The 24,074-nt window shown below is 42.5% G+C and overlaps 1 protein-coding gene across 6 annotated transcripts in view; it reads left to right on the forward strand.

Moving 5' to 3' along the window:
- ZNF462 (zinc finger protein 462) overlaps positions 1-24,074 on the forward strand; it is a 73,124-nt gene that overhangs the window by 15,308 nt on the left and 33,742 nt on the right. Inside the window, exons 2-7 of one of the 6 annotated variants that reach the window (XM_040541109.1) lie at positions 2,785-3,036; positions 3,635-9,132; positions 10,058-10,222; positions 12,253-12,524; positions 18,798-18,916; positions 22,767-22,958. In XM_040541109.1, the coding sequence (XP_040397043.1) occupies positions 2,817-3,036; positions 3,635-9,132; positions 10,058-10,222; positions 12,253-12,524; positions 18,798-18,916; positions 22,767-22,958 (6,466 nt within the window). In that variant the 5' untranslated portion in view covers positions 2,785-2,816. Of the gene's footprint in view, positions 1-2,784; positions 3,037-3,634; positions 9,133-10,057; positions 10,223-10,431; positions 10,746-12,252; positions 12,525-18,797; positions 18,917-22,766; positions 22,959-24,074 lie in introns of those variants that run through there. The other 5 variants (XM_040541113.1, XM_040541110.1, XM_040541111.1 and 2 more) reach the window with 5 other exon arrangements.

The raw sequence follows: 24,074 nt of genomic DNA on the forward strand, positions 1-24,074 counted from the left end.
TTGTCAGCTCGTGAAAGAAATGTGACTGCTGGAGGTGGGGATGGTGGTGTTTTTAACCTCTTGAAGCTGCCAGAATTACATTTTTTTCAGAACTTCAGGTTTGCCCTCCCTGTTTTTTCTATTTTGTAAGCTGGCCTGAAGTTTCTGAAAGAGACAGCTGAAAGCGTTTCGTGGTGGTGTTTCTAAAGGGTCTGAAGATTTTGGGGGCTGGGGGGCGGGGGGGGGGGATGGATTTGTGCGTGCGTGCGTGTGTGTGTGTGTGTGTGTGTTGTTTTTCCTCTCTTCTACACAATGGAGCTTTCAGAGAACCTCTCTTAAAAGGCATAGCTACAGCCTTTGTGTTGAAGGGTGTGTCTGCTGGCAGGGTTTGCTGATGCAGACAGGCTGGCTGGTGATTAACAAAGGTCATTAGACTTTGGAATCTGGCAGGGGAGTGGGGTGGTGTGTCTTCTGCGCTGAGCAGGAGGGCTCCCCAGGGACAGGGTAGGCTGGAGGCCCCCCGCCTGCCTCCCCCACAACCCCGCCTCCTCCTGGGAGGCTCGGCTCTGTGTTGCCTCTGTAGGACAGCTTGGACCAGTGTCTTGATGCTGTAATGCTGTGTTTCTGGATTGAATCATCACATTTGTCATCCATGGGACAGGGGAACCAACCCTAGGAGATGCTTGTCGGCGATCTGCTCAGGGAGAGAAGGTGCTGCTTGGGCAGTGCAGGGGGACACCAGTGACATGGTTTGGGGTGCAAGTCACGCAGGAGTAGGGGAGGTGTGTTCTGCTGGTGCTGATTTTTCAAGCGTGACCCAAGAAGGAGGAGGAAAAAAAAAAAAAAAAGGAAAAAAAAAAAGAAAAACCCTGGTGTGCTGGAGATGAAGCTGAGATAAGTGAGGCCATGTTGTGCACGGGCGAGAAGCTCTGAGCCTCTCAGTGCAGGAGTTGTCTGAGCTAAAATGGCTGCTCCCAAAGCTCAGAGGACTAGGGCAGCTTAGTGAGTCTTAAAGCTTCAGTGACGCAGGGGCTCATATCTCTTGAAAGTGTGATAAACACATTCAGCAGAGCTGTGGCTTGTTTGGCTGAGATGAAAGGACTAAGCTTGGGGGATGGGTAGTGAAAACTAGATGATCTGCTTTTCTGTGAAGTGCTCTAAATGCAGGAGTCGTCTGCTCCATGGAAAAAATTTGTTTTCAGGTCTAATGGACTGTGCTAAAGGAGACGTGGGGTGGGGCTTCACTCACTGCTGTAATTTGATCCAGAGCAGATAGCAAGCTCTTCCACACAATTTGGTCTGGTGCTTGTACATAAAAGCTTGAGTATCTCGATTATTGTAACTTTGTTAGCCGAAAAGGAGCTGGTACAGCGTTCATTTTCTTTATTGGTGGTGGGAGGGAGAGAGGGGGGTTGGAAGAGAAAGGACACAGTGCAGCCTGCAAAATAATGTAGGTAAATATGTGGAGAGCCTGTGTGCTCAGACTGTCCAGAATTTGACTTGCTAGAAGTTTATTTTAGCAGGCTATCAGAAGAAGCATTCTTTCATATAAAATCCTGATGCAGTATCCTCTCTAATTTCATTTCACTAATGTTTTGGAGCATTCTTCTCACTGTAGAAGTAGCTTTGTACTTTATGTATAAAAAACGTGGAATTTTCAGCTTTTGAGGCAGCCCTTGTATACTGGACCTCTGGACTGCCCAGATTATCGCTGTACCAGCACAGCATGTGGAAGCTTAAACAAGTAATTCTTTTATTGATATAGAAAAGTTGCTCTTCTGTCTAAATACTGCACAGAGTAGGAAAGTCTAAGGCTTTTGTCTTGCTTGTGTTTTGTGTCTCCTCTCCTTCATGGCAATGCATAAATATGCAACTCTCTGAAGCAGGGTTAGTTGCTCACACACCAAACTTCCATAATTCACATTGCCATATCTTGTGTTACTTGGTACTTCAAGATATGTAGAGCATTTGGATAAATCAAAGAAGCCATGATGTTTCTGAGGAAGGTCTTTGTTACTCATACGTCCATTGTACTTTTGCAAAATTCCTATTTCCTTTGCTGTCTCACTCATCCTCCAGGTCTTGCCTTCCCAAAAGACTGCTATCTCGCAAAGGTTCTGTCCCCAGAACAGACTCAAATTAAGCAGTAAACATTTTAACAAAGAATGGAGATGCCCTTGCAAGGCATGGTGGAAGTAAGGTAGAACAACTGTACTACCTTGAGTGCATGTGGCTGCATCTCAACTTGTAGTGTTGTCTAGGTTTTCCGTCAACCTCAGAACTGAGAGGATATTGAGAAGAAAGGCAGATTTTTTTCCTGTAGAGGCTTTTAATCTGTGGTGGATAAAGCAGGCAATACTTTTCAACTTCCAAGAAGTGTTAGTGAGATTCACAGAGGCAGAAGCCACTGTCTTCTGATTGTAAAATTGAGTACATGACTGTTTGGGAGTAATATGCTATTTCTCTAGCATACAGTTTGTGGTCTTTGAACAAGACAAACTTCTGAACAGCCCTGTCCTATGTAATGGAAAAGCCAAGAGGACAAAGTCCACTGAGTCAGTAGTCATTTGTCAGAACATTGACTGTAGGGTTGAGTCAGCAACTTGTGAGCTACCTAGGTAGGACTTCATGTGAATCCAGACTGAGGCATCTTCATATAGTAACTACAGCTTGAGTTTTACACTGCAGTAAATGGAATCTCTGGAAATGACTGTCTTTATAAACATGATATTACCAATTTCAAAATTTGTTAAAATGGCATTGCTTTAAAACCTCTCTCTTCTTCTCCCTCTCTTTTTCTTGCAGAATTTTCTCATGTGAAAGATCGTTCTTGAACCATGGAGGTGCTGCAGTGTGATGGCTGCGATTTTCGAGCTCCATCGTATGAAGACCTTAAAGCTCATATTCAGGATGTTCACACTGCTTTCCTGCAGCCAACCGATGTCTCGGAGGAAAGCCCTAGCCAGCCAAGGTCTGGTTCCATGAATGCTAGCAACCAGACTGAGGTTGAGTTTTCTTCCGTAAAGGATGAATTTACGATTGCAGATGAAATAGCAGGTAAATCTCAGCTCTAACCACCTATTTCACATGTGGCTTATTTTAGTACATATTAGTTAATACTTTTAATGTGATTGTAAAAACTCAATTATCCTTATTGCTGTGACAGCAAAGCAGATATCTAGCTTCAGCCATATTGGTTCTGACCACAGCTCTTCCTGTAAATAGAAATGTGGAGGGTGGTTTTATTAGCCGCTTTTACTGTATTTCTTCATAATGCTTTTTGTTTGTCAGATTTTCATGGTTCTTCACCACTATGAACCACCTCAAAATTTTCAACCTTATTAGTGTGCTAGCTTTCTGTTTTCCCAAAGAAGATAATTTTGGAAATGGTCCATCCCAAAGTTTACACCATATCACATATATGTCTATATTATGGACAATGGCCATTTTTCTGAAAGTTGCCAGATATACAGATAAGCGTAGAGAGTGTATGGTCTGTAGAGAGTGTACTTAAGTCATAAGTAAGTGAGAGAACCCTGGTGTGATTGATAGTTGAACAAGATGCAGTTGTGTTCTTACACGTATAGGGTGGGTGGAGAAAAGGCTCAGTATTTGATTTTATTTATTTATATATTCACCTTAATTCTCATTTTAGGGCAAAATGCAACAAGTCAGATGGGGACTGGAAGTTACTATAACCAGAGCCAGACTTTCTATGGTCAGCATATGGCTCCAAATCCTAAACCAACCAACAAATTTTTCCAGTGCAAGTTCTGTGTGCGCTACTTCCGTTCCAAAAACCTCCTCATAGAGCACACACGCAAGGTTCATGGAACGCAGGCTGGGGGGAGCTCAGTGGGGCCACCAACCACTAGTTCCTTAAATTACAACATCATGATGCATGAAGGGTTTGGCAAAGTTTTCAGTTGTCAGTTCTGCACCTACAAGTCACCCAGGCGTGCAAGGATTATTAAGCACCAGAAAATGTATCACAAAAACAACCTGAAAGAGAGTTCAACTCCCCCTACAGCTGCCACTGCTATATCTGAATCAACATCTGCTTCTGTGCCAGTGCAGGAACCCTGCAAGGAGCTGCCTGCAGAGGTGGTGGAGCGGAGCATTTTGGAGTCCATGGTCAAGCCCCTGACAAAGTCAAGGGGCAACTTTTGCTGTGAATGGTGCAGCTACCAGACACCTCGAAGGGAGCGCTGGTGTGACCACATGATGAAGAAGCACCGCAGTATGGTAAAAATACTGTCAAGCCTGAGGCAGCAACAAGAAGGAACCAGTGCACCTGATGTACAGAACAAGAGTGCCCAGAATGCCTCCCCAAACTCTAACTATATGTCCATGAATACGACAGGACGTGAGATGTCGAACGCTAATGTCTCAAACTTCAGAAGCTCTATGGGCAATTCCCTTATCAGGCCCAACTCTTCTACATCTTCCAAGTTTTCTTCCGTGTCTTATCCTCAAATGAAGCCTAAGTCACCTCACAACTCAGGCATGGTTAATTTGTCTGACAGATCCCGCTATGGAATTGCTGATGTGACAAATTCTTCTGCTGACCTGGAAACAAACAGTATGCTAAATGACTCCAGCTCAGATGAAGAGCTAAATGAAATGGACAGCGAGAATGGCTTGAACTCCATGGATCACCAGACCACAGGAATGTCCGCAGAGCAGCTGATGGGATCTGATGGCAACAAACTCCTGGAAACAAAGGGGATCCCCTTTAGAAGGTATATGAACAGGTTCCAGTGTCCTTTTTGTCCTTTCCTGACTATGCACCGCCGAAGCATTTCCCGTCACATTGAGAACATCCACCTGTCTGGAAAGACAGCCGTGTACAAGTGTGATGAATGCCCTTTCACTTGCAAGAGTTCATTAAAGCTTGGCGCCCACAAGCAATGTCATACAGGTACAACATCAGACTGGGACACTGTGAACTCTCAGACCGAAAGCATCGCCTCTTCTTTGAATGACAGTGCTGTGTCTTATGAGAGTGGAAATATAAATGGCAGGAAGTCAGCTGGGATGATGGAGCCAGTGCAGCAGCAGCAGCAGCAGCAGCAACAACAACAGCAATCACCCCAGCCCCATTCACAGCATCCATACAAGTGCACAATGTGCAACTATTCCACCACAACTTTGAAAGGCCTCAGAGTTCATCAGCAGCACAAGCACTCATTCTGTGACAACTTGCCGAAATATGATGGACCACCATCCAACACACCACAAGAGAGTGAGGCAGATGCTCACACCTCTGCCAGCACAGTGAAGAAGAGCCAGACCTCGATCCTTGGGCTGTCATCTAAAAATAACTTTGTTGCAAAGGCACCTCGGAAGGTGTCAAATGATTTCCCTTTAGATCTCTCACCAGTGAAAAAAAGAACTAGGATCGACGAAATAGCAAGCAATCTGCAGAGCAAAATCAACCAAAACAAACAGCAAGAAGATGCTGTGATTAATGTAGAGGATGATGAGGAAGAGGAGGAAGACAATGAGGTGGAGATAGAAGTTGAGTTAGACAGAGAAGAAGAGCAAACAGAACCAATGATAGAAGTTTCCAGTTCTTACGCACCACAGCAAATGTGGGGAAGAGAGGCTAATGATTCCCAGAAGGAGGCAAACTTCAGAAGCTTGCAGCATGATTACAATTCTGCCAATGGAGCAGAGATTGAGCTCACTTTATCAGAAGATGAGGAAGATTATTATTCTTCTGTCAGCATGAAAGAACATCAGAGCCCTAATGCCTCTGTTCTGGGGGGCCAGTCAAACATGTATGGTACTGATCAGAACAATGAGAATGCAGAGTTTAATGACTCTGGCAGGCTTTACTATTGTAAACACTGTGATTTCAGCAACAAATCTGCCCGGAGTGTTAGCACCCACTACCAGCGAATGCACCCCTATATTAAATTCAGCTTTAGGTATATCCTGGATCCCAATGATCACAGTGCAGTATACCGGTGTCTTGAGTGCTATATTGACTATACAAACTTTGAAGACCTGCAGCAGCATTATGGAGAACATCACCCTGAAGCTATGAATGTACTGAACTTTGATCATTCTGATCTGATCTACCGCTGTCGCTTCTGCTCTTACACAAGCCCGAATGTTAGAAGTCTGATGCCACATTACCAAAGAATGCATCCCACAGTGAAAATTAACAATGCAATGATATTTTCAAGCTATGTTGTTGAGCAGCAAGAAGGGCTGAACACAGAGTCTCAGACACTGAGAGAGATCTTGAATTCTGCTCCAAAAACTATGGCAACCTCCACCCCCGTGGCTCGCGGGGCTGGTGTGCCAGCTGGCTTTAACAAAAATGCCGCCAAGAGTTTTAGTCCTGAATGTGAAAATCAGAAGGAACCTTCCGTCAATACTGTGGTTGTTTATGACTGTGACGTGTGTTCATTTGCAAGCCCTAACATGCATTCGGTTTTGGTTCATTACCAGAAAAAGCACCCCGAAGAAAAAGCATCATATTTCAGAATCCAGAAGACCATGCGTGTCGTCTCTGTTGATAGGGGCTCTGCCCTGGCTCAGATGTCTTTTGAGATGGGGACACCTGTCTCCCCAAAACTGTCCAGCTTGGCTTCTCAGCCTCCACCTCCCCCACCACCACCCCCAGACCTTGCTACTGAACTCTACTACTGCAAACACTGTTCATACAGCAACCGCTCAGTTGTTGGAGTGCTTGTCCACTACCAGAAGAGGCACCCAGAGATAAAGGTCACTGCCAAATATATCAGGCAGGCACCTCCCACTGCAGCAATGATGAGGGCTGGTGAGCTGCCACCTGGTATTCAGAGGCCACCAGTGTCAATGCAGCAGTTGAGCCGAGGTGGTTCGGAGACCTCTGTGAATCCTCCTGAGAATGAAATGTTTTTCTGCCAGCACTGTGATTATGGAAACAGGACCGTGAAAGGTGTGCTCATTCATTATCAAAAGAAGCATCGTGACTTCAAAGCTAATGCAGATGTGATTAGACAGCATACAGCCACCATTAGAAGCCTTTGTGATCGCAGCCAGAAGAAATCAACTGGCAATGTGCCTGCTCACACCTCTAGCACTGAACGGGACAAGTCAAAGCTGAGAGCCCTCAAGTGCAGGCAGTGTAGCTATACTTCACCTTACTTCTATGCATTGAGGAAGCATATTAAGAAAGATCACCCAACACTGAAAGCTACAGTCACATCCATTCTCAGATGGGCATTTTTGGATGGCTTGATAGAGGCAGGTTATCACTGTGAATGGTGCATTTATTCACACACAGAGCCAAGTGGTTTGCTTGTGCATTACCAAAGGAGACATCCCGAGCATTATGTTGATTATACTTACATGGCAACTAAACTCTGGGCAGGTCCCGATCCTTCCCCTCCTGCCCTAGTGATGCCAACAGAGGCAAAGTCCTACAAATGCAGAGATTGCATTTTTGAAGCATCTTCCATTTGGGATATTACTAATCACTACCAAGCTTTTCACCCTTGGGCCATGAATGGGGATGAATCTGTGCTGTTAGATATCATTAAGGAAAAAGATGCTGCTGAGAAGTCTGGCACACAGCCTGATGAAACTGGGATCAGGATGGATTCTGAAGACCAGATAACAACGTCACAGATGGACCAGGATGCAGAGTGTGCAGAGGATCCCAGCCTTTCCCAAGAGAAAACGGTGCAGCTGGCTTCTGCAAACCCTGCCATCTCCTCTACTCCATATCAGTGTACAGTATGCCAGTCTGAATACAACAACTTGCATGGCCTTCTGACACATTATGGCAAAAAACATCCTGGCATGAAAGTGAAAGCTGCAGATTTTGCTCAGGATATAGACATTAACCCAGGGGCTGTATATAAGTGTAGACATTGCCCATACATTAACACACGTATTCATGGTGTTCTCACACACTACCAGAAACGGCACCCATCAATAAAGGTCACTGCTGAAGACTTTGTGCATGATGTGGAGCAGTCAAATGATATTGCTCAGAATGATGTGGAAGAGACGAGCAGGATTTTCAAGCAAGGCTATGGTGCTTACAGGTGCAAGCTGTGCCCTTATACCCATGGTACACTGGAGAAGCTCAAAATTCACTATGAGAAATACCACAATCAACCTGAATTTGATGTTTTTGCTCAATCACCACCAAAGGTGTCTGCTTCACTGGAGCCAGACATGGTGACTGAAATCAAGGCCTCCCCAGAAATTGCTGCTGAGGATGTTGGAGAAATCTCTGTTGCAGCACCTCATTTCTCCAGTTCTCATTTAGTGTCACACACAGTTTTCCGGTGTCAGCTCTGCAAATATTTCTGCTCTACCCGGAAGGGGATAGCCAGGCACTACCGCATCAAACATAACAATGTACGGGCACAGCCGGAAGGCAAGAACAACCTCTTCAAATGTGCTTTGTGTTCCTACACCAACCCTATCCGCAAAGGGCTTGCAGCACACTACCAGAAAAGACATGACATTGATGCTTACTACACTCACTGCTTAGCAGCCTCCAGGACAGTAAGCGACAAACCCAATAAAGTGATCATTCCATCTCCTCCCAAAGATGACACTCCTCAGTTAAGTGAGGAGCTGAGGAGGGCTGTAGAGAAGAAGAAATGCTCGCTTTGTTCCTTCCAGTCCTTCAGCAAAAAGGGTATTGTGTCCCACTACATGAAGCGTCACCCTGGTGTTTTCCCGAAGAAGCAGCATGCAAGCAAGCTGGGGGGTTACTTCACTGCTGTATATGCCGATGAGCATGAAAAGCCAACTCCAACTGAGGAGAGGAATGACTTTGAGAAGCCTGAGGTGGAAAGTGAGGCTCAGGAAATTGAGTGGCTTCCCTTCAGGTGCATAAAATGTTTCAAGCTGTCCTTCAGCACAGCGGAGCTGCTGTGCATGCATTACACTGACCACCACAGCAAGGATTTGAAGAGAGACTTTACCATACTGGGAAGTGGCACCCGCTCTCAGAATGCTGTCTACCAGTGCAAGCACTGTGATATGAAATTGCATAGCACGGCAGAGCTGACTGCACACTTGAATGGTCACAATGAGGAATTCCAGAAGCGTGCCAAACGTCAGGAGAGGAGGAAGCAGCTTCTGAGCAAGCAGAAATATGCAGATGGTGCTTTTGCAGATTTCAAACAAGAGAGGGTAAGGATCTCTGTGTCTGGTCTCTTTCCCTCTTCTCCCTGCCCTGCTAGGGGAAAGAAACAAAACCACTACCCTTCTGCACCCCAAGAGGCTGCCTATTACTAATGCCCACTTGCATGTTCTCTTTGACAGCCAAATAACCACAGGCTAATGAATGACTCAGTGTGTCAGTGAGCTCCATAAGTCAATTACACATTCTGCTTTAATTTCCTCATCCTTTCCTCCCTAGGTTCCGTAGGAAACCCTATGCTTTCCTACTGCTTCCTTCAGTATTTTCTCCATCTCCTTCCTTTCCTGCCACCCTTCTGGAAGGCCATCTGTATCTGACAGTTCCTTGTTGTTTTGTTGCAAGGCTGCAATGTACTTTGTTTCAGACTCTTCACAAAATGTCCAATCTCCTTTTTAAGAGTACCTCTGAGTAACACGTCAGTTTACTTCTCAACCTTGTTTCTTCCAGTGTGTTTACTGATAAAGCACTCAATATTAACATGACATGAATCTATCTGATGACTGAAGCTTTGGACTAGTGCACCATAACTGGAAGACCAAATTGTGCTCTTTTTCCTGCTTGTTCACCCCGTTCATTCTGCTTTGATTTGGAATATAGTTGCTGCAGAAAAGCCCCTCACAGCTGTTGGGGAAGTGGTGGGGTCATGAAAGAGCAGTTTCAGGCCAGATTGAATAGTCTTCTGGAGAACCACTGTTATGAAAGACCTGAAGGTCTCTCCTGCACAGATGTCTTGCCCACTTGTTCTAGAGGCAGTAATAGACATCAACAAAAATTGGCCTTACAGTCTTGCAAAACAGGACATGTGCACATCAAACATAATTTCCCTTCAGCTGCAAAATCCGGTCTGCATTCCTTAAAATGAGATATAAAAGCACACTTTAGCATATGAATTGATTTATGCTTGTGTACTCATAGGCTTTTGGGCACCTGGAAGATGTTTCAAAACTTAAAGAGAGGAAAGTGGTTGGTTACAAATGTAAATTTTGTGTGGAAGTCCATCCAACGCTTCGAGCCATCTGTAATCACCTCCGCAAGCATGTCCAGTATGGAAATGTCTCTTCTGTGTCAGCTACAGTAAAGGTGAGAATTTTAAAACTGTAATTACACCTTTTAACATTGTTTAAAATGAAGGACTCATTGAAAACCTGTGGAGGGCTCTTGTGAAGTTGAATGGATTTTGAGTTGGGTGTTCCAGTTCAGTGTAATGTTTCTGTCATTTAAACATTAAGTTTCTGCAGTGCATTTGGTTTATTTTAAGATGTTTTAACTTTTTTCCACTTTTGATCTAGGGGCACGAAGACTATTTAATTCTCATTTCTTCTCAGCCACAAAGGAATTGATGTCGTTGATGACCGAAAGACTTGGTTTATGAGCAGGAAGCTTTCTCTCAGCTATTCTGGGCTACTTTTCTGCTTAGTTAAAACATAAAAGACCTGCTTTCCTTTTTTTTTCCTTTTCTTCTAAGTAAGAAGAGTAAGTGTGCACATTCAAATGGGTGAATGGTGAACTTGCTTGTGGTATACGTTTGCACATGAAATTTTGGGTCCAGAGGAGGGCCACGAAGATGATCAGAGGGCTGGAGCACCTCTCCAATGAAGACAGGCTGAGAGAGCTGGGGATGTTCAGCCTGAAGAAGAGAAGGCTCCGGGGAGACCTCATTGCAGCTTTTCGATAGTTAAAGGGAGAGCAACTCTTCGCTCGGGCAGACAATGACAGGATGAGGGAGAATGGCTTTAAATTAAAAGAGGGTATATTTAGTTTAGATGTTAGGAGGAAATTCTTCGCTCTGTGAGTGGTGAGGCAGTGGACCCGGTTGCTTAGAGAAACTGTGGTTGCCCTATCCCTCAAAGTGTTCAAGATCAGGTTGGATGAGGCCCTGGGCAACCTGATCTAGTGGGAAGTGTCCCTGCTCATGGCAGAGGAGCTGGAACTAGATGAGCTTTAAGGTCCCTTCCAACCCAAGCTGTTCTATGGTTCTGTGATTTCCTTACTGGCTCCAGACAGAACATTGAAATGGCCAGCTGAGGCAGTGGTACCATTCAGGTGATTAGTTGTAAATGTTGTTCCTTTCTCCCTGTGAAAGAAAGTGTCTTCTAGGACATCTCCAAGGATAGGCCATGCTCCACAGCCTGATTTTGATTTCCATGGTATTGTTAGCAGCACTGCAGGTGCAATAAGGCTGCAGTAGCTAGGTGTGTATTCCTTTTCCTTGTGCTCCTGCTGCAGGTTTCAGTCCCTTACTTATGGTGCCTCTTTTGTGACACCAGCTGTGTGTTTTGAGGAAATTCATGCAACCTCAGAGAGATTTCATTGCCCTACCATGGGCCTTTTTTTTTTTTACCTTACCTGACTGCTAATAGACTGTGATGTTTCCCTCCTATCAGACCATTTCCCCTCCTCCCAGCTTCTCACATGAAGTTAATGTGGGGTCAATGCCATCTTTTGAATAAATAGATGTTATGCAGCAGGGAACAAAAGTTGAAATTCAATGCTGAAACAACATGATGCAGATATTCTTACAGGTTTTTAAAGTTGCTGCAAATACACATGCTTTGGTTAGAAAAGGGAAAGGGCAGATCAGTTAAGAAAGGGAATAAGAAAAGACTTTTTCTGTTTGCTTTTTGTTTTTAAGGATTCTGGGATCTTAGAGCACCTGCTTCTTTCTTATGAATTTGACACTGATGGGCAAATCTATGTGGTAAAATGGACTACTCTATCAGTCTGTAGAGTAGCTACACTATAAGCTAGAGCAAAATAAACTAAAGTGAACTTGCTCTATACCATACCAAGGTTTCACTGATCAAGTCTAGAAGATTCATATAAGTACTACTGAGAGAGAGTTGATTCAGTTTCTTGTCTCTTTGCATTCATTATTTTATTATGCAGAGAGATTTTCTTTAATGTGTACGTATACAATATATACAATTACCTCTTCCCCTCCCAAGAATAGGCTCTTTTTTTCAGAAAGCCATTAATATGGAGCTTGTGTAGGGATATATTTAGAAAAACAACGTAGTAGAAAACCTAGGAATTAAAATGAGCACGTGGGAAAGCCTGAAGGGCAGAAGGGAGAGAGAATTGATGGCTTTGGGGGGGTATGTGTTTTTTAGCAGGAAGCTGAAGATTCTTCAAACACAACTTTGGAGGGTTTTGAGGGAGCCAAAGACCCTGGCATTGTGGAATTTACAGAAGCTGAATCTGGAGCATCCTTGGAAGATGAAACCAGGCCTGGGGGCTACCACTGCAGCCAGTGTGACCGGGTTTTGATGTCTATGCAGGGTCTGCGATCTCACGAGAGGAGTCACTTGGCTCTGGCCATGTTTACCCGGGAAGACAAGTACAGCTGCCAGTATTGCTCCTTTGTCTCTGCATTCAGGCACAAGTAAGTTGTGGCTTTTATTTTTGTTTTCAAAAGAAGCACAGATTAGCACTACTGTTCTTTAGGTTGACAGTGAAGAAGAGCACACTCAACTTGATTTTGAGCAACCATTTTCTCAGCATTTAGGTATCTTCTGTGCTGCAAAACCTTTGGCCATCATTATTTGTAACTGCTTCTAAAACATCACATCTTTATATCTTCTTGAATTTATTTAAGCCCCTTTTTCTTGCATGTAGGGGGAAAACATGCAATCCAAATAATATGACTTTTTTCAGTAGGTAAACGTTGAAACTTACCATTTATGAAGCCATGTCAAATGCATGAGACCTAACAGGTAAAGAAGAGGAGAGAAAAATATTTTTCTTTTTAATCATTAACACACAATGAACTTCTGCTGCACACAACTACTTGTTTGTAACTACTACAACTCCTTGATCATTGAATTTTCATATCTAATGTTAAATAGCTATCATAAGATTCCTTAAAAATAGATTTTTTTTCCTTAATCACGGTGTGCAATTTCACTCTAAAATATTTCAATTTCACACCAGCATGGTATACTTATGATTCCGTCAGTTGTTTCCTTGTCTCATGCAGTATGTAAAAAATTTATAGTCATCAAAAACAGTCAGAATTCTTATGATTTTCTTCCTACAGGTTGAGGTTGCCATCAGATGGGTAGTTTTAAAAATTCTTACAATCATATACATACATACATATGTATAAACCTTCCCAAAAAATGGAGGCTTAGGGGTATTTTTCACTGGCATGTTGGACTGACATACAGTTTTCTTTGTGACATGTATCACATATGTGACACATTTTTGCTAGCTTGGGGAGAGAGCTGCTTCTTTACCATTTTAACAGAAGAAGAGATGATTCACATGCTCATTCAATATAGACATTTTGTAGAACCATCAGTAGCACCCTCAAATTTGGTGAACATGTTGCTGTTTTGCCATTAAATGTATGTGGGAGAGAAGCACAATACAAAATGTTTTTATACTCCTTACATTGGAAACCAAGTTTTCTACTAGTGTCATGACAAATTGATGCCACAGTTTGGTCTGCCGTGTTGAAAAGATCCATGAGGTGGGGGAAGGATGGATACTACTGTGCATATACCACCCATCTTTGTTGAGGTTGACAATGGGGATGCCCCGACCTCTCTTGGCTCACAAAGCCTGCTGTTTGCCTAGTAAATTGGTTTGCTTCCAAAATCAGACTTGTGTTTAGTCTCTGGTTACTCTGTTTTCTACCTAGGAAATGGATAAAGTCCTTGTCCTACAAGTAGAAGGATTGGTAAGTCAGAAAGTGGTGAATAGCAGGGAAGAACTCTACAGTTACCACCTATTTTGATAATAGGTGCTGTTGCTATTGTTGAGGTGGTCTGCTTTATCTTTTATTTTTGATCCTGATGCAATTGTTGTCTTGAGAGATAAAGTTTATGAAAGAAACCAAACCAGTGTTTAACTGACCCACTGTTCTCCCGAATCTTACCAAAACTTAAAAACCTGCCCTTGGAAGAATTGTGCTGGCAACGTTTGTGGTCATGAATACAGTTTTAAGTATTACAATGTCGAACATCTTAAGGTATGTATTTTAGAATAGCTTGAATATGTATTATACACATCGTTGACAGTCTGCTTTAATTGTTCAGCAAGTTCATTGCCTATCAGCTGTTTAAAATATGTTTTAAGTATTTGTTACAAGTATTCACTGCAAGCATTCAGTATCTTACTATTTGAGAGATTTCATGGAATCATTTAGGTTGGAAAAGACCTCTAAAATCAAGTCCAACCTTTAACCTAGCACTGTCAAGTCTACAATTAAACCATGTCCCTAAGCACCAAATCTGCGTGACTTTTAAATGCCTCGAGGGATGGTGACTCAACCACTTCCCTGGGCAGCCTGTTTGAATGCTTCACAACCCTTTCAGTGAAGAAATTTTTCCTAATATCCAACCCGAATCTTCCCTGACAACTCTGAGGCCATTTCCTCTTGTCCTACTGCTTGTTGCTTGGGAGAAGAGACCAACCCCCACATCGCTACAGCCTCCTTTGAGGCAGTTGTAGAGAGTGATAAGGTCTCCCCTGAGCCTCCTTTTCTTTAGGCTAAATAACCCCAGTTCCCTCAGCCATTCCTCATAAGGCTTGTTCTATAGACCCTTTATGAGCTTTATTGCCCTTCTTTGGACATGCTCCAGCACCTCAATATCCTTCTTGTAGTGAGGGACCCAAAACTGAATGCAGTATTCAAGCTGCAGCCTCACCAATGCCAAGTACAGAAGAACAATCACTTACCTAGTCCTTCTGGCCACACTACTTCTGACACAAGCCAGGATGCTGTTGGCCTTCTTGGCCACCAGAGCTGGCTTGTATTCAGCTGGCTATCAACCGATAGCTCCAGATCCTTTTCCACTGGCCAGCTTTCCAGCCACTCTTCACCCAGCCTGTAGTGTCAGATGGGGTTGTGTGCCCCAGATACATGACCGGGCACTTGGCCTTGGTTGAATCTCATACAGTTGGCATTGGCCCATTGATCCAGCCTATCCAGATCCCTCTGTAGAGCCTTCCTACCCTCAAGCTGTTTAATGCTCCCTCCTAACTTGGTGTCATCTGTGAACTTACAAAGGGTGCACTTGATCCCTTTGTCTAGATCACTGATAAACATATTAAATAGAACTGGCCCCAGTACTGAGCCTTGGCGGACACCACTTGTGACCAGCTGCCAACTGGGTTTAACTCCATTCACAGCTCTTTGAGCCCAGCCAGTTTTTTACTCAGCAGAGCATATGCCTGTCCAAGCCATGAGCAGCCAGTTTCTCCAGGAGAATGCTGTGGGAAACAGGGTCAAAAGCTTTACTGAGGTCAATGTAGACAACATCCACAGCATTTCTCGCATCTACTAAGCAGGTCACCTTGTGATAGAATGAGATCAGGTTAGTCACACTTTCATAAACCCATGCTGACTAGGCCTGATCACCTGGTTATCCTGTATGTGCCATATGATAGCAGTCAGGATGATCTGCTCCATAATCTTTGCTGGCACTGTGGTCAGACTGACAGGCCAGTACATTCACTGGGTTCTCCTTCGAGCCCTTCCTGGAGATTTGCATCACACTTGCTTCCTCCATCCAACTGGGACCTCCCTGTCTAGCCAGGACTGCTGATAAATGACGGAAAGTGGCTGAGTGAACACTTCCTCCAGCTCCCTTATTACCCTCGGGTGATCCCATTTGGTCCCATAGACTTGTATGTGTCTAAGACATGTAGCAGGTCGCTAAACATTTTGTCTTGGATTATGCGGGCTTCATTCTGCTCCCTATCCCTACCTTCTAGCTCAGGGGTCTGGGAAACCCCTTCACCTTTAAGATTTACTTTTTTAAGTGTCCAGCCTTCCTGGACTCCTTTGCCCTTCAGGACTGCCTCACAAGGGACTCCATCAACCACTCTTCTAAGCAGGCTAAAGTCTGGACTCTGGAAGTCCAGGGTGGCAGTTCCGCTAATCTCCTTCTTTACTTTTCCAAGAATTGAAAACTCTATTATTTTGTGATCACTATACCCAAGACAGCCTCCAGCCTTCACATCACCTTCAAGTCCTTCTCTGTGCACAAGTAAAATGTCCAGTAGGGTGCCGTCCCTTGTTGGCTCACTTATCAGCTGAGTCAGGAAGTTATCTTCCATGCGCTCCAGGAACTTCCTAGATAGTTTCCTCTCAGCTGTTGTATTTCCAGCAGACATCTGGTAAGTTGAAGTCCACCATGAGAACAAGGGCTAGCAACTGTGAGACTTCCACTGACAGAATATTGTGTCTGCCTCTTTAGCCTGGTTGGGTGGTCTTTAACAGAATCCCACCATGACATCTGCCTTGTTGTCCTTCTCCCTGATTTTTACCCATAAGCACTCAACCCTATTGTCACCATCATGAAGCTCAAGACAGTCAAACTGCTCCCTAACAGATTCTCCTTTCTAGCCTATCCCATCAGAAGAGTTTATAGCCATCCTTTGCAGCACTCCAGTCATCCCACCATATTACCGTGATGGCAACTGTATCTGTTTTCCTGCTGCACAATGGCTTCCAGTTCTTCCTGTTTGCTGCCCATGTTGTGTTCATTGGTGTAGATGCACTTCAGTTGGGCTACTGATCCTGTCACCTTTTTGGGGGAAGAGGTTTTAATTACTATGTGACCATTCTCAGGCGCTTCAGTGATTTCACCCATCAACAATATCACTTGTGCCTTTTCTGTCACATGGCTCTCCATCCCCTACCTTCGCTGGGATGGCAGACCAAAAGACCTTGCTAGCACACCGTCCCACAACCACTGGTTTGTTGCCCTCAGACTTGTCTCTATAGAGCCTGGTTTTATCCATTTCCCCCTTCAAATCTACTTTAAAGCTCCCTCAATGGGCTCTGGTAACTCCTGCGCAAAAATCCTGTTCCCCCTTTGAGAAGAGTGTACCCCATCTATTGCCAGCAGGCCTGGTGTCTTGTAAAACAACCTATGATCCAAAGTCCTGCCAGTGACACGAGGCTCAGAGCCAGGTGTTGACCTGCTGATTCTTCCTGTTTCACCCCTCATCATTCCCTGCAACTGGAGGGACAGGGGAGAACACTACTTGTGCTCCTGATCCATTAACCAGTTGTCCCAAGGCCCTGAAGTCTCTCTTGATTGCCCTCAGACTTTGAAACTTCAGCGCTACTAGCCTGAAAAATCAATAATGGATAGTAACCTGAGGGCTGCATCAGAGTAGGAAGCTTTGTCTTCACATCTTTAATTGGGGCCCCAACGAGGTAGCAGATGTCCCTAAGAAATGGGTCCAGTCTGCATAGTGAGACATCTTTTCCTATTTCCCTGGAAAAGCTGTACAATTTGTCATGCTGCAAACTTCATCCTGGATTTGTTTTAAATTGTATTTCTTTGAAGTGGCCCTGAGGGGGACATAAGTTTATTTCTAATTTTTTTTTTGCTACCATCAGAATTTTGAAGACACAGACGTTAGTGTTAGGTCTTGTAAACAGGGATGTTCTGGTTTAAGCTCTGTCAGTGTGGGACTAAAGGTCCCATGACAATCTGTATAGTGTGAGAGGGCTGGAACAGCCTGCGCTTGATTCCATGTTGATGTTCAGTAAAGAAGAACATGATGATTTAGGTAAAACAAGGAAATAAGCCTAAAATATGTCTAGAATTAAGGTGGCAGGTGGGGGGACAGTTCTGTCAAATTACTACTCCTACAGCCCTCTCTAACTACCTTGTTGTTCCATCGCCATGTGTAAGGAGACTCAAACTAAAAGTAGATCACAAAGCATTAATGTTTCCAAGGAAGAGGCTGTGCTGGAAATATTTACAACACAAGCTCAAGCTACTTGCCTACCACCTGGAGACTGTGAACTCTTGACTGTGAGCCACAGGATAGAAACTGCAGAGCTCTGCAGGACTTTAGAATGAATTTGATCTTTTGTTAAAAACTGGAAAAAGTCTTTTTTTTTTTTTTTTTTTTTTTTTTTTTTCTTCCTTCTAAATTTCACTGAGCTGTTAAAAGAAGCTGTGGAGAGAGAGCAGATTCTGATCACACCCTGGTTATCAAGCTGTTAGTAGCTTCCAGTTTCCCTGAAGAAAGTAGAGGCTGGTCTTAGCCACCCCTTCTTCTCTTGTTGAGCTTTGTGCAGCATATCCCACTCTGTTCTGCCTGAAACTCTGTTGCCTTTTAATCCTGGAACTCATCAACTGCAGCCTGCTGGCACCCTCCCCAGAGCAGGATCTCTAATCTGCTTTTGCTGCTCTAACCAAAAGGCTTCCTCATTAAAGCTGGTCAAAAATACCTTTTTTTTTTTCCCTTTTTTTTTCTTTTTTCTTTTTTTTTTTTTTCCCCAAGAGGACAAAGGGGGGCATATTTCCACAAAAATGTTTCCCAGGAAAAACAGTCTGTAATGATAATTTTACTGTTTTCATCTGTTTCTTGTTTCTTTCAACTGGTCCTTTAAGTCTAAATCAGGTATAATTTAATTTATACTAATTTTGCACTAGAAGTTATTTAAGAGGCTTGCTTTCTGCATAACAGAATTGGTGTCAGCTCTGCTCCTTTTCCTCAAATTAGATTCTACTTTATCTGTAGGTAGACCTGTTGAACTTAAAGAGATTGTATGAGAAATTGTAATTGAGCCTGGTTTGGCTCTTATTTAATTATTGCTGTAAATGTTTTGCCTTGCATCTGAAGGAATAGTTGAAATTATTTACTCTTTTGTGTTTCCCCTTTTTGCCTTTCTCTTTTAAAGTCTGGATCGTCACATGCAGACCCATCATGGACATCATAAGCCGTTCCGTTGCAAGTTGTGCCCATTCAAGTCCTCTTATAATAGCCGCCTGAAAACCCATATACTGAAGGCTCATGCTGGTAAGTTTTCTCTCTCAGTTTTGCAGTGCAGCAGCAGAAATGGCCCGTGTATTCTTGTTGCTGATGAGAGATGCTGGTTTGAGTCACGCGTTTTGTCACCAGATTTGGGTAAGATTTCAATGGCAAGTCAGGATTGGCCAACCTATGCACCTATTGGAATCAGTAGAAATTTGGATAGCGTTTTCAGAAAGAAAGAAGTTTAAAACAGTGATGAGTACTTCTAGAAATTTTTCCTTTTCTTCTGGTTTCGTTTTTGTAAATGATTTTTTCTTGCTTGTTTCGAGGAGAATCTAATCAGTCAGCTTATACCACTGTCTCAACTTTGCTCTGTTATGTTTGTATTTATGTTTGTGCTTTAAGTGGGAAAACAGTTGTGGATTGAATATTGGTTTTGGTAGATTCTTATGCTGGCTTTCATGGCAAAGCCAAACACTGGAAATTTTGGGATTCAAGTCTGTGTTCAGCAGACTAAGAACGTCATCGTTCCATTATTGCACATGGAAATTTATCTTGGAGTTCTCTGTATTGCAGTACAGAATCCATACGAGTGAGCATGCAAACATGCTTCTGTTGAACAATAACTGGGAAGGGGATATATCATACAGGATAGATCACCACAGAGTATTGCAGCTGTGATTGTTAAAAAGCTTGAGGCTCAAAATATCCTGGTAGGTGTCTTGTCTTCATTACATGGCCCTGGATTCTTGGAATCATGCATTGAAAGGTTATCAGAAAACTGTAGTCAAGAACCGCTGGTTCTGTCTGCAATTGTTACATCTTTTTGGATAACAGACAAAAAAACGAACCCCAAACCACTATCCAGACATCCACTCTGATACACATAACATAATATTGGCTGATCTAAAAAGCTGTAAAGTAGATCAGTTGTTACCAACTCACATGTAGAAACTACTGGAACAGATGGCAAAGGTCTAGAAGTATGTTCCTTTCTTTATTATTTGCTCACATCACGTTATATTCAGGTTGGGATGGAGGAGGAAGATGTGAAAATGGGGAGAAAAGATAGGAGGAATTCGTAACTGTCTAATAATTTTTAATAAAGGTAATTTTTACCCTTGATCCAAGACACATTTTGTTTACAAAATGTACGAGGGATTGCTGGTCTTTCTTGTACTCCATTTCCTCAGATTTCACAGAGCTTGTGCCAAGGACCCTTTTCTGTACTTGGATGGGTGTTGTGGATTAGCTCGTCTGTTGCCAACCTCATGTTCTGTATGACTATGGCATTCTCTACTTCCAAGGCAATCCAACTGTATGCAGCAGTTTCAGTTTATAGAATCCCACATCCTGTACAGAGATGACATGGTTCTTCATCTTCACCAACCATAAAATGTTTTCTCTACGCTATTGTGAAGTTGGGCTTCTTTGTGTTACCTTGTTCAAACCTGCCATATTTTTAGATCTGAAGTTAGCATGCAACTGATATTTACTTCACACTCCTCTTCATGTAGGTTATTGATTTATTTATTATGAATTCATGCTATTGAACTTGATTAGTTGACACTGCTTGAAGGGCCATGTTTTGCATCATACAAGAACACAATTTCATGGTTGCCTAGATAGTGTTTTGCACAATGACTTGTGTAATAGGGTTTTCAAAGGCTTATGATCTGTTTCTGCCTCAGTCCATTTCTACCAGATTTTCACATCACAGAAAATTGCTCAGATGTTTTTCAGTCAGAGATTTGCTTTGTTGTGTTTTGAGTCAGTCCTTTAGAAATATATAATAGTGAATAAACATTCTATGAAGACTTCTCCTTAGACTCCACAGTTTTTCAGTGACACAGTGGTTCTCTTAACCTCTTTTGTTACCATTTTTTTTCTGTTGTCAATCTTCTCATTATCAGTTTGTTTAGAAGTAGAAATTTCTGTGCCCCTTTATTAATTTGTCTAGTCTCCCAGAGATCTTTTAAAATTCACTAAAATCCCAGATCCTGAAGTAGCAGAGTATTGCCCCGCTTGCATTCTACATAATCTGAAACGTAATGCTCCAAGTATATATCAAGTGCCGAGATTACTCCCCCCTCCCGCCCCCTGAAAATTTTAGATGTATTTATTTGTATGTATATTAATACAATATTTTTATGAAATGCAAAACTGGCAGTTGAAAACATGCAAAGTCTTATATTGAATCAAACTATAGTCTTGCCTCTAGAAGCTACTACATCCTTTCATGATGAAGTCTACCAGAACTGTTATTGATGGGTAGTGTGTATATTTGTTAGTTGTGTCCAGTCTTCTTAATATGTAATTGTCGTCTTTCCTTGAATGTCTTGTGATGCTTATAAGTTAATGGTTGGTGCCTACTGTTGTCCAGCAATTTCTTAAACTGTGAAGGTTTATACCTGTATCTCACTGGTATCTTATACTTCGGGAGTTTCTTGTGGCGTTACATTATTGTGTTCCATTAAGCAGCTTGTTGTACATGCTATCCAAAAAGCGCTTTATTTCTGTTTGTATAAAGGTAATACATAACTCTGACATAATATGCAGGTGAGAAATACCATTTGAAGAAATGGGACAATTTCTTGTTTTACCACTTCAGATTCTGTGATCTATTCTCTTTCAGATGTACCAAAAGAATCTTTTTAAGTTTATGTTTTGTCCCCACGATTAGCATAGTTTTTCAGAAAGAGAGGGTTGGGAGTTTTTTTTTTTTTTGTAAGATGGTTGCTGATTTTTTCAGGTGTGCTTATTCTGACTTGCTGCAATATGCATGTTTACACATGCTGTTTTGGTTCATGTATTTGTGCTGTTGGAAACGATGCCATTTGAGAATCTTGTTTGCTAAATTTGAGAGATGGAAAACATTTTCTGCCTTGTTCATTACCAGAGCCCTTGGTCTGCTGTACTGTTCATGAATATTTTACTCCAATATGAGTTTTGGCTCTTTATATACAGCTCATATGTGGCCAGTGTACATGGAAGTGGTACTTCCAAAACAATGACTTGGCACCTGTTACTATCACATTGTTTGTGTTGGGAGAGTTTCACTTTGTGTTCCAATTGCCTCCATGCTTAATGCAAAACAAATCTTATCTCAAGATTTGTTTCCCCTTGTTTGCTGTCTCTGTAGCTCGAAATGTGTTCAAAATTAAGTTCACTACTGTTCATTACTTCTTTTCTTTCACTTCTTTTAGTGCTTTCTCATAACACACTTCCACATAGCCCTACAGATATGCGCTGTTCTTGGTATTGCCATGTTCACTTCTTGTTGTAAAAGAACTTTGACTTGGTTACGGGTTCTATGGAGATTATTCCTGCCTAATGGAAAATTTTTCGTAAGGAAAAAATGTGACGTTCCCCAAATGTAATTTTTTTTTGTTTTGCTTTGTTCGCTTGTTTGTTTGTCTTTGGTTTTCTGCGGGACCTTTGATATCATTTTGTAGTATCCTTCTTTCTTCTTTAATAATGATGCTGAACTTGCTGCATGCAGAAACAGGTGATTTCACTCTCTGTAGCTGCTGTGCTCCCAAAGAAGTTTGGAAAGCTATAGTTAAGTGACTCCATTTTCATCTCAGAATCTGTTTTCTTCTCATACCATGCAACACAGGCATGCTAATAGTCTGGTCTCTGTTTTTTTGACATCAGTCACTTTACAAGTATCTGCAGTTGTCCAAAAGCAATACTTCGTTCCAAAGCAGGTGTCTGTACCCACAGACTTCAGGCTGCTCCAACAAGGAGGTGCACGTAGCTTGTTATCTTTGGGATCAGTCTAGTGCTGAAGGAGTCCATGGGAACTTTACTTCCAAGTTCAGTAGGAGAAGTATGGGGACCCCATTTTGTTTCTTTTGTGAGCTGATGACTTGCCTGTATTTCGCTCACCCAGGTGAACATGCCTACAAATGTTCCTCCTGCTCATTTTCCACCATGACAATCAGCCAGCTGAAAGAGCACTCCTTGAAAGTGCATGGGAAAGCATTGACACTACCAAGACCCCGCATGGTCAACCTTGCAGCCTCACACGCCCACCACACCTCCAAGAACCACACTCCTGCTGAAGAAGTGGAGGACTCTAATGGTAAGAGGTGCCTCAGAGCAAGAATTTAATTTTCTAAGGTGCCACTTAATATATTGATTACAAAAAAAAAAAAAAAAAAAAAAAAAACAGCAGGCAGTTTGTCCAAAAAGCAACTTCATTTGATTATTAATAAAAATCTGAAGTTGCATCAAAACCAAGAATTAACATGGTGTTTTAGGTCATGACCTTCACCAGTGAATACCTCATTAACTTGTCCTGTCACCAGTTGACTTTGGAATATGTCAGTGCTGGCTTTACTTCTTAGGAAAGATTTAAGTTGCAGAAAATTTTCAAATGGAGAACTCCTATTGATAACCAGTGGGAAAGGAATCATCTAATTCCATCCATGCACCTGAAAAGCGGCCCTTTGTCCTGTTGGAGAACTTTAATGAAACCATACGACTAAGTGTAAAATGCAGAAATGTAACAATTGTAAAAGTTACTATTCTTGCTCTTGCTACAGAGGACAGAAACAGTACCTCCAGATACTAGACTGCATCTGCAAGAATGAGAAACTGTTTTCTTTCCTACACTTTCCTTCAAAGCTGTTGATCACCTAGTGCTAGGGAAGTACACAGAAGATACTTAGAAAGCAGGAGAGGAAGGGTGCTGTGAACAGAGCTAGACTTCTAGACTTCTAGAAAAATGTTGTGTGGTATCATAGAAAGTGTTAAGACTTTTTAATGGGTAGCTTAAGAGGCAAGTTTTGGGTGTCACTTCCTTTCAATCAAGAGAATTGGTCTTTGGGCAAAAAAAATTTTGATTCCTAGATGAGTTGCGTTTACATGGGTAGAGAATGTAGGTGAATATAAAGAAAAGATTGAGACCTGCAGATGTTCAAGGAACTGGCACGAGAGGTATTAGAAAAGGAGGGAAAAATCCAGAAGTTTGCCGGGTTCTTGGTGGATTTGTTTGTTTGTTTTTGTTTTGTTTCTTGGTAAAAACTTTTTTTGTTGTTTTTTGTTTACTGGCAAAATAAGGGGGGGGGGGGGGGGGGGCGGTGTTCTGAATACTATCAGTAGTCATTTTGTAGCATTTCTGGTCTCCCATCTTCCTTTCTTTCATTTCTTGCCTGAAAAAAAGTGTGAAATGATAAAGCGAAAGATAAGAAGTAAG

The sequence above is a fragment of the Cygnus olor genome, chromosome Z (genome assembly GCF_009769625.2).
Source record: "Cygnus olor isolate bCygOlo1 chromosome Z, bCygOlo1.pri.v2, whole genome shotgun sequence".
Classification (NCBI taxonomy): Eukaryota; Metazoa; Chordata; class Aves; order Anseriformes; family Anatidae; genus Cygnus; species Cygnus olor.